This window comes from Grammomys surdaster, unplaced genomic scaffold, assembly GCF_004785775.1.
Source record: "Grammomys surdaster isolate TR1022 unplaced genomic scaffold, NIH_TR_1.0 125973, whole genome shotgun sequence".
Classification (NCBI taxonomy): Eukaryota; Metazoa; Chordata; class Mammalia; order Rodentia; family Muridae; genus Grammomys; species Grammomys surdaster.
In genome coordinates this window covers 4,579,681-4,592,682 of record NW_021620790.1, presented here as the reverse complement: position 1 = coordinate 4,592,682, position 13,002 = coordinate 4,579,681, and the positions used below count along the sequence as shown (strand labels likewise).

General features: G+C 38.4%; 1 protein-coding gene across 3 annotated transcripts in view; it reads right to left on the bottom strand.

Moving 5' to 3' along the window:
- The window catches only part of LOC114609465 (contactin-associated protein like 5-3-like), a 565,569-nt gene that overhangs the window by 298,971 nt on the left and 253,596 nt on the right, over nt 1-13,002 (bottom strand). For 2 of the 3 annotated variants that reach the window (XM_028753829.1, XM_028753831.1), the window contains exons 7-8: nt 11,847-11,987; nt 864-1,128 (exon numbers count right to left, since the gene is read on the bottom strand). In XM_028753829.1, the coding sequence (XP_028609662.1) occupies nt 864-1,128; nt 11,847-11,987 (406 nt within the window). Of the gene's footprint in view, nt 1-863; nt 1,129-11,843; nt 11,988-13,002 lie in introns of all 3 variants that reach the window. The other variant, XM_028753830.1, reaches the window with a different exon arrangement.

Sequence of the window (13,002 nt, the reverse complement as noted above, 5' to 3'; positions counted from 1 at the left end):
GAGAGAGAGAGAGAGAGAGAGAGAGAGAGAGAGAGAGAGAGAGAGAGTGTTTATCAGAATAAAGATAACTTAGGACCATTTAGAGAAGTTTCATTGTATTCTGAACCTGCATATAGAGGTATATATTCAGTACTTTTAAAATATATCTAAGAAATACAATGGTAAAAGCATACCAATTACTTTAAAATAGTAGTCTGTAAAAAAAAAATTATGTTACTGTAGAAATATGACATGGAAGCCAGACAAATTCTAAATAAATTCTCAGCTCTGTCATTTTGGAACTTGTGATTCCGGAAACATTTCTGTAACTCTTCATTTTCTAATGTGTAAAGTTTGAAAAGCACCTTTTTCCAGGGTCGGTCATGGTAAAGATGACACACACAATGTTAGAGATCTCTATACAGGAGCAAATAAGCAGATGGTGTAGAAAGTGCTAAATACACATTAATGGGAAATCCAACATCAACTTTTCTGACTATCTTATAGTGAAGCAATTGAGAGATGTGTTGAAGTACAAATGAATAATTTAGACTTAACTGTTTTTCTTTGTCTAATTCTTGCATGTGCCAGAAGACAAGCTCCATCATATTTTAGTATATTTTCCACGACTGGGCAGCCCTTCATCCATGTGTATGATTTGTCATATTTTAGCAGAACCTCAACCTTGGTTGGGTTACATGAAAATGAAACCATTATGCATATTGGAAAGTAAAAGAGGAGTGGAGAGTGAAGCAGACAGGGAAGAAGAGGAGAAAAGAGGATGTGGAGAAGACAGTAAGGCAAACAGTGCAGTGGAAATGGAAGGGGAGTGGAGGGCAGTAGAGGAAAAGTAGGACTGCAAATGAAGTCAGCAGAGTCAGTACCTGTAATGATTTCAGTTCCATGTCCTGCTAATTTCTTAATCAGGAGCCTCAAAGTTCCACTCTCCAGGATGAGCAGCAGTGTCCCTGAGCCTTCAGACAGCTCTGTGGACAGAAGCAGACCATCCTCATTCCATGTTCGAAACTGGAAACTCACTGACAGACCATCAATTCGGGGAGTGCCAGACAAAAGTAAATAACTGCTCTTGGAGTTGACAAATGTGATGGGGACAATTTGTCGTTCTGAGCAAGAAAATGTGACATTGCCCTGAAAAAAGAATTAAAAAGCAAACAGATAAAAGTCATTTTTATATGGCAATATGATAGTCTGAATAAACAACCACCCAGCGTTGACCTTAATTTCAGAATCATTACACATTCAGCTTCAGAGAAATGGAAGGAGCTAGAAGGGATGGTAAATTAAAGGAGCAGAAGACAGGAACAGAGAAAAACACTAAAGTGATGCTTACTGAATTTTAAATTTAGTAAGAATACATGCAGCTACATAGGTAGGACATGTAGGAGAAAGGTGATCCATGAGAAGTGTTAAGAGTGTCATATTAGTTCAGGATATAGCACAGTTGGTTGAAGACTTGCTTAACATACAGAAAGCCCCTAAAAAAATCTTCACCAGCATATAAACTAGGCATGGCATTTCACACCTGTAACCTCAGACCTGAGAAAGTAGAAATAGGAGTTTAGAGTTATCCTTAACTACTTAATGAGTTTGACATCAGCTTGGGGTACATTGAGACCACAATGAAAAGAAACAGTTTTGACTAAAGTAGAGAAAGTGGTGAGCAGATTGCATAAGTGCATAAGAAAGAGACCCCTGCCCATCCAAGACTCACAAAATAATTTGCACATCAGGAAGTTACTGTGAATTAAAGAATGAATTTATATGTTCAGCCACACATATTGGCCATTTCTAAAGAGGAGTATAGAATGACTGGACTATTGTTTGAAGAGGCCAGAGGGGCTCTTTTGTGAAAGTCATTTGGTGTTTAGATAGCAAACTCTACATCCAAACTTGTTATGTCTTCATTTGCACTGCCTAGTTCTTTTAGGATATAAAACTTACCTCCACCTCATGAGTGACACTCTGCTAATGTCATCTAATAGAGCTACAGTTCATAGCACCTGCATAGGTGTCCTCAAAGCCACTGATCAGTAGCTTTTGTATAAGACTCAATTTCTCTGAACCTCCTCCCCAAACCAGCATCACTAGTAAAAACAGGCAGTGCTGTTCAGGTGAGCATGCAATCCAGGGAAGCTGCCTATGTTAAATTTCCACCCAGGGTCCAAGTAACTGATCTTAATGTAGATCAGGAAACCAGAAGTCTAATCCACAGCAGCATTTTCCAGGGAAGACATCCAGAGATCTTGTGTTCACTGGATCAGGTACTTGCTGTAGAAGATTACTGATCTGAGTTCATAGTCTCAGAATCCAAATAAAAATGTGTGTGGCAATGTGCATTTATAATACAAGAGCAAGCAGAGAGACACAGATGTGTTCTTGATGCTTGCTGATCAGGTAGTCAATTTAATTAAATTAATGAGTTCCAGGTTCAGAAGAGAGACTTTTTCTGAAAATTTAAGGTAAATAATAATAGAGACTGAGAGCTTATGGTAACCTCTAGCCTCCACATGCACAGGTACACATGCATATACCTTCACACACCTGCACATAAACAAAACATCTCCAGCTCTCAGCTACATTTATTTATGGTAGTCGTATGTTTATGGAAACAAATGTCCAGACCCAATTGAACTTCTAAGAACACTTGTACATTTGCTATCATTCACTATTCACTCATCGATCAGGTAGCTTAAGCATATTCAATATTGAGTCATTGGTTGTGGTTATATAGATGCTTTCCTCTTGCTAGAAAAAATTCCCACAGTTAATGAATAATTAAAGGAGACATTCACTAAGAAGTAGTATGTACAGTGCTAGGTAAAAGGCCAAATGCTTATATTTGCACTCTGGAATCCGCCCAAGTCTGCATTATACCTCAATTTAAAGGGCACAAGCATACATTCATAGACACACACACACACACACACACACACACAATCACACACACCTCATTTTAAAATAAGAAAGGATGAAGTCTATGTATCATGTTGATGGTAATGGAGGGAGAGAAGTCCACATTTATCTTGTATTCAATTGATGTCACTTGTGTTCCTTTCTCTGCTCTGAATGCCATGATATTTTAATGTACAAATATTTGGACATTATCTTATATATCAGTTTGCTTCTTTAAATTTCTGGAATATTTGAGAAGCAGCACATCCACATATTAATGACTGTCCCCACTATGCAGTCACTTTCTGTTAAAATCAATAAGTTACAAATGTTCCATGGAGAGACTAAGAGCTGGTATTAATTTTGCTTTCCTCCTTGTCAGTATGTTATTATCATTGCTTGTATTAACAAACTAATCTCCAACATCACACTGGGCTGAAAATTTGATACTTTGTTGAAGGAGTAATGCTTTAAAGACCAGAGAGAGATGATGTACTAAAAAAGTGCCTTCACTTACAGATTTCAAACAGTTCAGTTCAACTTGAGTCCTGGCTATATGGATGACAACCTGGGCACCTACTACCACAGATAACTCATACTCAGAGCTGGAATTTCCAGTGTTTTTCAGAGGTGTAGTACATGCACATTCACTGCTACACATGCTTCTTTGTATTAAATTTCTTGTTGCTGTGGTCAACATCTGACAACAAATAACTTAAAGGATAAAGAGTTTATTCCACCTTACTGTTCTTGGGGAAAGGATACATCATGAAATGAAAGGTATGGCATCTATAGGTAAGGAAGGCACGATGGCAAAGACTTGGTCCCATCAAATTCAAAGTCAAGAAGAAGACATAGATGAATGCTGAAGTACAGATTACTTTCTCCTTTTTGTTAAGCCCAAAGACCCAGTTGATAGCACTACCCACATTCGCAGTGTGCCTTTGACCTTAGGTGATCTATGGAACCTAATATTATACAGGCATGCCTTGATGTTTATCTCCTAGATGGATCAAGATCCTGGAAAGTCACCAATATGAAACACTGAAATCTGCTCTATGCTTTTAAACAAGACCTCTAAATGAGAAGCCAATCCCTTATTGCTAAAAATGCTAGACACTTCTGAAACAGGACTAGGAGGGCCCTGAGCTAGAACTATGCTAAAACTCCTATGTGACAACCTGCTCTCTTACTACCAGAAAGTGCCATGAAATCCTCCAAAAATGGAAGAAAACAACAGTTCTATCTAACTTTGATGCTTGTGAACCATATCACCAACCTGTTTCACAATATTTGATCATATTGTGAACCTCTAGATTGTGTTACTTATAGTAAAATGCTTCTTCTCTTGTTGCAGTGTAGTTTAATGCTTAACACACCTTTAGATCCCCTGGCTGAAGTACAATTATACCCTTAGCACAGACTTCTAATCCCAAACAATGAAGGTAAAGTTAGTTAGTAGAAAGAAGCACACATGAACAACATAGATACAGGGGAGATAGAATGAACTAGAGAATGAAAAGGAGACAGAAGATTAGAACAGACTGCTGGATTAGTTTGAGGCCAAGCAGTACAATTCAGGAGATGATGAAAAAAGCCAGATTGAATCCGTTTGCTTGGAGGGGAAATCATGTCTTGTACTAGAAACCTAGTCAACTATCTGGGGCTAGTAAAGTCATGGATTATAGAGAAGAATCTATATCAACGACTACTAAGCTAACACATTAGTTGAGTATGTTCTAAATATTTTTCCTTATATCCATAGAGAAGCATAATTATCAAGCTACATCAATGAAAGCTGTCTTTATAAGACACAGATACCATTTGCTGGACAGAAGAGAATTGTTTTTTGAGCAACTTTGATGAATGTTTGGGTTATAGGAAGTTAAGGCAATGGATACTGTCCCGAGTATTTATACCTTGTGTCTGTGTGTCTGTTGTATGTCTCTGTGTATCCATGTCTGTATATGCTGATTGCACATGGAAATTTCTACAAGCTCTCATACATTTACACACTTACCTCTTAGTGACAGCTTTTTTTTAAGCTGCAGTGTTACCAGAAATAAATAACTGCACACCAGTAAATTTCATCCCAAAATAGGCACAGACAAATAATGACAAATTTCATAAGTGCCTACTACCTGGTAATTTGTATGTCTAGTTTACTCAAGTCCACCAGAAAATGTCATTTATGTTTCTATTCCAAAAATTCTTGTTTTAAAGGAGTCAATCATTTAGTCAAGTAAATATTAGAACGATCATTAAATTCCTCCAAGTGAAGGAGGTAGATAAGTTTGTAATAACAGGACTATTCAAAGGCACTTGGTAATCGATACAGTTCAGTGCCAAACTACAATTCAGCTACAGTCAAAGGTATAGAAACTATACAGAATTCATTCTTGCACTGTGTAAATGAGCAGGTTAGTATTAGCTTACATGCCAACTTCATCTGAATAGGTTACTAGATGTTTTACTCAACTACCTAGGATAGCGGGTACTCAAGGTAATCACTGTCAACTGTAAAATGTACTTGCCATGTTAGCAAATTTAACATACACATCAACACATGAAAGGGCGTACTGTAATTCTCTCACTTTTCACTAAAGGACAGCAATATGTGGTCCTTGCCCAAGGCTGCACAACTGATCCTTTCTTGTAACCTATATACTCCCTAACACAATGTCAGAAGATTTATTTATGGGAACTCTGGTTGGGGAGGCCATAGACCTCATCTAGAATAAATGAAAAGGTACATTGTGTTTTGATTCTTCTGCATTGTTAGCTACATGGAAGAGAAGGCCTTGATGTGTCTTTTGTGTTAGCCTACATTCATCCATTGCCTTGAATTTAGCTATCTGGAAACAGCCACACATAAGTGATTTGACATGATCATTAGGCCCCACAGCCAATTCTTTAACTTGTAGGCCTTCTCTAGATTTTGTCTTTTTCTCCTCTTTGATTGAAGACCAAGTTAAATAATATTAGCCCTGTGAGTTTTGTATGCAACTTTATAATAGCATGTATACACATATTCATAGGCAAGAACAAAAGGTAGAATGTTATTCCTCAGGGACAGCCAACTCTTTTTTTGAATGAGAAAGGGAAGGGTTCTCAATCTCCTGAAACTCACTAACCAGTATAGACTGATTAGTCAATAAGCCCTGAGTATCTTCCTTTTCCATGTTCCCAGCACTGGGATGAAAGTCCCATGCCACCATTTATAACTGATTATTTTCCTCATGTGTTCTGGAGGTGGTATTGATATCCCTGTTCTTGGAAATCAAACTATGTTTATAGGTCTGAGCTATTATGTTCTCCAAAGAAAACCACTTGAAGCTCTATGAGAAGAGTGGGATTTCAGCCAATGTGCAAATAATCATGTTTCTTTATGTCAAAGAAGGAATTTTACACTCACAAAAGACAAGTCACAAGAAAACATCATTCTTAATAAGCAAAGGATTTAAATTAATCATGGTCTTGAAGCTACTTAAGGCATCATGTTTCTTATATTATGTGCATAATATTCCACATTACAGCTACTACACACATACTTCTATGGACCAACTAGTTTCTGATTGGTTATTATATGGAGCTGTATTAGCACAGGGTAGTTAATTTATGGTAGACTAGCTAGGTGTTTTTTATGTATACCTTAAGCTGTTAGTTTTACTGCATTCTGAAATGTGGAAGATTGTCTTGTAGTCAAATGAGGCCAAAAAGACTAAATTGAATTATCTCCTTGGAACAGCTGTTAAATCTGTAGGAAATGGGCAGGTCCCATAAGAAAGGGATGGTGGATTGGATGGAGGATGTTACCTGAACAGTCTACCAGAAAGGCTTGAGTGGTGTGAGACAGAGGAGGCCAGAATTTCCTTGAGCTTTTAATCACAATTTGTAATGCATGGACACTAGTTAACCCTCTCTGCCTTCTTCCTTAATTCTGTGAATATTGTGAAGAAGTCTAACTTTTTAAACTCAATAACTTCAGGATAACTAGAAATTAAATACTACACAGAAAACAGAAATTTACTCCTTTTCTATAATTCTTAACAGCACTGGAGTGAATATGTGATTTGGAACAAAGTAGACTTTGAGACACATGTGGTGCCTTTGGGAGTGACTTTAAGAATCATTATAGGACTGAAAGTATGTATGCTTTTGTATTTAATAGTATGGATCATTATTTCTCAGAAGGAATGTCAAAGAAATATATCAGGTATACGTGTGTGTGTGTGTGTGTGTGTGTGTGTGTGTGTGTGTATGTGATATTTCATTTAATAAGAGAGATGGATGTAATCTGGAAAAAATAATAAAAGCAAATGCTAAGATTCTTCTACCTGCAGAGTAAAATTTTATTCTTAGTTTAAATCTCTCTTCCCAAGTGTATTAGAGCTGAATGGTTCTCAGTGCATCACAATAACTACACTGACATTTAAGACTTGAAGACTGAAATGGATAAAAAGATTTCAGGCAATCTGGTATATAATGTAGTTTATATAATGATCGCCAAACACTTCTTAACATGTTGATACAGTATTCATCCATAAAGGGAATCTAGAGGTTTCTGACACCAAAAAAACCATCTTGTGTTCCTTGCTCTATCATATTTCACTTTTAGTTATGCTGCTTATGTAAAGACTGAATCAACACATCTCATCATTAAAGATGAAAACCCTCTAGTTTCCCCTTTGTCTCTTCTAAGAATCAGACCACATTCCTACCCCTGGAATCTGGCCATTAAGTCAAGAACTGACTGGAGCCTGCTAAGAGAGTTTGCAGGCATTGGTGGAAAAATTAAGTCCAACTTCCTCCCTCACTCAGCTGCCCAGTACCTGGGAAATGTTGATCTATAATCTCAATGTCTTCCTGCCATAATAACTTCAGGCATTCAGGCTAGATTACTATGCTGGACTAGAGCACTTAACAAGAACCACATAGACACACAGACACACCACAAGATACACAGACATACACACACACAAATACACACAGACACACACAGAATCTCTCTCTCTCTCTCTCTCTCTCTCTCTCTCTCTCTCACTCACTCACTCACTCACTCTCTCTCTCACTCATTCACACTGCTGAGAAATTCTACAAGATTATGAAGCATTTTTCTGGTGATTGAAAGGCTTTCTCCTTTATATCATCATCTACACAATGTGCTGTCGGCCTCACGATTGAAAAAAGGCTCTCGTTTCAAAGTGCTCTCCTTGCTATATGTGCTATTAGGTTTTATATCTAATGCTCTCCCTCCTCAAGATTGATCATCGCTGTCCTCAAACTGACACCTCTTTATTGAGTAATGCCTATTCAGAGACGCCCTCCCGAAAGACCAATTTCACTATGAGCCACACAGCCTTCCGGATCCCAGGGAGCAAAAGGGTGACCCCCCTGGAGTCTTTAAACCACTGAACCAGAGGTTCCAGGTGCTTATTCTGAGTGGATAATTTTGTGTTAGGTTTTTTTTAAGCTTCTGTTTTTTCTTTCTTTTTAAAATTTTAACAAAACATGTTTCCTAGAATGTTGTTTATAGAACTTCTCTTTGTGGATATAGCCTTAGAGAGGAAAGACGTTTCTACATAGGGCTTAGCTAGACTTTCCCTGTCTCAGATCCAGTATGAGTAGATGGCAGAGTGAAAGAACAGTTGAGTGATCACATTTTGATCCACAGCCATGAGATGGACTGCACTGTAATGGCATGAGGTTTTTGAAACACTAAAATCTGCCTCTTGACTTTTTGTTTTTTCTCCAACAAGGCCATATGTCCTAATTCTTTTCACAGAGTTTCACCAACTGGAGATCAAGAATTGAAACTGTCTGCCTAAAGATAAGATGGGTAATCTAAGTTCTCATGAGTGAAAAAAATTTCAGGAATTTTAAGTGTGATCTAATGATAGACAAGTGTTTTTAGCCATCATCCCAGAATGAATCATAGACTACTATCTGCTTAACACAACCATAAATCCCCCAATTTAAGACACTCTGGGACATAGTACAAATATTTTAAAAGACTGACCTCCTTGGTCCAAGTAAGAAATTCCTCAAATATGCCTGATATATATCCTAGACTTCAAAAGAAAAATGTTATTGATACAATAACATGAAGCCCTACACACAAAATATCTGCTATAGGTTATATTTATCAAGCAAAAGAGCCCAGGTGTTATTTAAGTACTCTAACTTACCCAGACAGTTGAATAATCAGATTCTGAAAAGAATTAAGGTTTGTCTATCATTGGCAGGATCTACCATTGGCTTCCAAAGTGGACAGTATAACACAGAGAACAATATATATATGTATATGTATATGTATATGTATATGTATATGTATATGATGTATATGTATATGTATATATATTCAAATTGTAATTTATGCTCATTCACACAGTGGTTATAAACACAAAAAGGCAGGACATGGGGAAGGGGATGACACTGGAGCATGGGTGTTCAGGGGGAATAAAGATATTTTTCAGAACAGGGTATCGGCTAGGTGAGGGTTCAGGGGATAGGTCACTATGACTCTACCTATAATTCACTTGTCCTTATCTAAGTTGGTAATATCTTCCAAGGCTACCTAATTACAAGGTCTATGACTACTCAGGCTGGTAAATTGTCACAAAAACTGCCTGTTTACAATAGCTTATAGCCATCTGTTTCAGTGTTTATCCACAGAGACCCAAGACTTGGTGCTAGTATACATGTATGACTGGCCGATTGCTGATTTTAAGCCTATGGCTGATTTTAGGCCTTCAGTGGGTAATCAGGGATGCCCCTGCCATCTCCTCCCTTCTCTAAGTATAGACAGGCTGTGGTGAATCTAATCTTCTGAAGGCTGGGATAGAGGCCTGACCTCCAGTAATTGAAGGGGACTTTGTAATGGCTCTGGTTCCCCTGTCATTGTCCAATGAGGCATGAGGGCCATACTCATCCCAATGTTTTTTTTTTTTTTCCTGGAGAGGGGATACTTCACATCAACCCCTATGCAGTCAGGCTTGTCCTTCAGGGAACCCAGAGAGATATTTTTAACTTTTATTGATATCCCTTTGCAGTGCTTAGCTTCTCAGGCTAAGCAAAATTCAGGTTGCCTGTCAGAGGGGGTTCTGAATGGCCCCTCTCTGCCTGGTCTAGGGGCAGAAGTACCCTCATTTAGGTTGGGTGGAGATGGGTTTTGGGAACACCCTGGATAAAGTAACAACTTCACCTTGAGTCTCGTGATCCTCCATAGCTAATTTATGATAATGTATCTGAATAGGTTTTGTTACCAAATTATTAATCTGTTGTTTCACAGAGTTAGTCAGCCTATTTGAGCCCAGGAACCAGAAGAAATAAGCAAAAAGAACTCAAATAATGGTCCCAACCCTGGAGAGGTTGAAAACCAATTCTTGTACCAGCACTCATCTTTCTACTTCTCTCTCTGACTTTTCTCAGGGCCTTCCACAGAAAACATTTTAAGACAAGTGTCTGTCAAAACTAAATAGTACAGAATAACAATGAAGCCATTTCCATTCAGCCCGGATGCCGCAAAATGTTCTAAGTTCTTGTTATAATCCTTTCAAGGAAACATTTATGTTTGAAATCAGAAAAAAATAACTCCAAAAATCAAGGAATTTAATCCTTTATGGATATTACCACTTTTTTCATTGTTCTGTGAATAAAGACTTGATGAAGACTTAAGCATATAGTTGGTTCAGGAGAAATGAGGGAGCTGTCCTCTCACTGCAGATATAGTTTCAATATGGCTCTGAGGAAAGTTAGGACTCACTTTACGGTTAGTTGGTAACATGGGCAGCCCAGAGCCTCCACTGAGTGTCACTGGGGTATACAGGGAGCAGCAAAGAGTTTTATTATACCTATCTTAGTCAGGTTGCTATAAGGTATAAGCAAAAACTGAAGATAATGCTGGATTCTGACTTGTCTGTAAGCAACAAGTAGCATTTGACCTTCCAGTTTTGACTAATGCTAGGGAAATATAATTAAAATAAAGGCACAACATACACAAAGTTTTATTATAGAACATAATAAAAGCAGAAAAAAACTGATAGCTCTGAGTGCCTCTAAAAAGAAAATGTAGAGGGCATACTCAAGCAGCTTAACAGTACATCTGAAAGGTCTAGAACAAAAAGAAGCAAATTCCCAAGTTATAATTCACAGACCATATGAAGCTCAAGAAAAAAGAAGACCAAAGTGTGAATACCTCAGTACTTCTTAAAGGGGGAATAAAATACTCATAGGTGGAAATATGGAGATAAAGTGTGCAGTAGAGTCTGAAGTAAAGGCCATCCAGAGACAGCCCCACGTGGTGACCCACCCTGTATACAGTAGCCAAACCTGGAAGCTATTGTGGATGCTGAGAAATGCTTGCATAAGAGAGCCTGATATGGCTGTCCCTGAGAGGCTCTGCCAGAGCCTGACAAACACAGAGGTGGATGTATTTGGACTTAGTGCATGGCTCCCGATGGAGGAGTTGTAGAAGTGACTGACAGAGCTGAGGAGGTTTGCAGTCGCGTGGCGGGAGCAACAGTGTCAACCAGCAAGACCCTGCTCAAGAGCTCCTGGGGACTGAACCACCAACCAAAGTGGTACCCATGACTGCAACCTCACGCAAGTGGCAGAGGAGGGCCTTGTTGGACATCTGTGGGAGGAGTGACCCTTGGTCCTGTGGGTGTTCGACGCTTCAGTGTAGGGGAATGCCAGGGTGGGAAGGCAGGAGTAGGTGCATGGTTGGGTGAGTACCTTCATAGAGGCGGGGAGTGGGGGTATGAGATAGGGGGTTTCGGCCGGGGAGACCTGAAGAGGGGATAACATTTGAAATGTAAAAAAATAAAATATCCAATAAAAGAAAAAGTTCTAAATGCATAAGATAATTCCTATATAATAAGGTCCGGGAGTACAATCCAAGAAGCAAGACTTACCCAAAGTCCACCAACCACCAGGTAACAGAGACTTACCACTGAGTAGATCTGATGCTTGCGCCTTTTAGCCAAGTCAATTATGTTCACTCCATTGTAGTAAAGATTTTCAATACAGCCATGGAAGTTTTTCTTTAAAAAGGTCCCAGGTTTGCTTGGTACGGGAATTCCTCCAAAACTGAGCTTTATGGTGGAAGAAGTAATAATCGACTCTTAGTCACAAGTTCTGAGCATGGAGGAATGCAAGAGAAATAAATGTGTCTTTGTAGATTTAGTTTTATGTGTGAGCAAAGTGGCTTTAGTGATTGCAGATGACATTTGATTTCTCATTTAAAGGGATACTGATTAATCTGTGGAAAATAACTACAATTGCTTGCCTCATAAGTACTCTCTTTACAAACCATTTTCGTTTCTTTCTTAAAGCTTTTTAATACTAAATAAGACAGTAACTTACAGAGAAAACAAGGAGAAAAGAAGACTAAAATCAACATTCTATGTTTATCTATAACACAGAAGCAGAGAAGATACAAGCATGAAAAATCTAAGAAACAATGTACATCCTTGCTCAAACACAGTGAAATGTAGTTCTAAAATCCACAGTACCAAAGGGCTTATATGCACAGGGTTGTTCCCCAATTTTATTAATAAAGTAAAAAGACTGAAATAATATAAAATGCCCTATGGATTTGAGAAGCAGTTAATGAACATAAGGAAACTGTTATTAACAATGCAATTTTGATTATAAAGTAGAAGAATTATAACTTGTGGTAAAGTATGAATTCACTTAAGAGAAAGCTGCACAGGCTCAGCCACCCAAGTTTGATTACTAGAACCCTCATTTTTTGTTTTGTTTCTGTTTTGTTTTGTTTTGTTTTAAAGCAACAAAAATCAACCCAAATGAGGTAGCCTACACCTGTGGTCCCTGCACTACTATGAACAGACAATAGGCCAGGCCAAGAGAAATATCCAGAAACACAGCTGCCAGCTATTCTGGAGTTGTTACACTGCAGCAGCTAAGTCCGAATAGATTCTGTCCCATGGTGAAAAGTAAACAACTACTGAAACTACTGTCCTCTGACCTCCACAGGCCTGCCATGGCATGTCCGTGCATGTGTGTATACACAGACACACAGACACACAGACACACACACAGAGAGAGAGAGAGAGAGAGAGAGAGAGAGAGAGAGAGAGAGAGAGA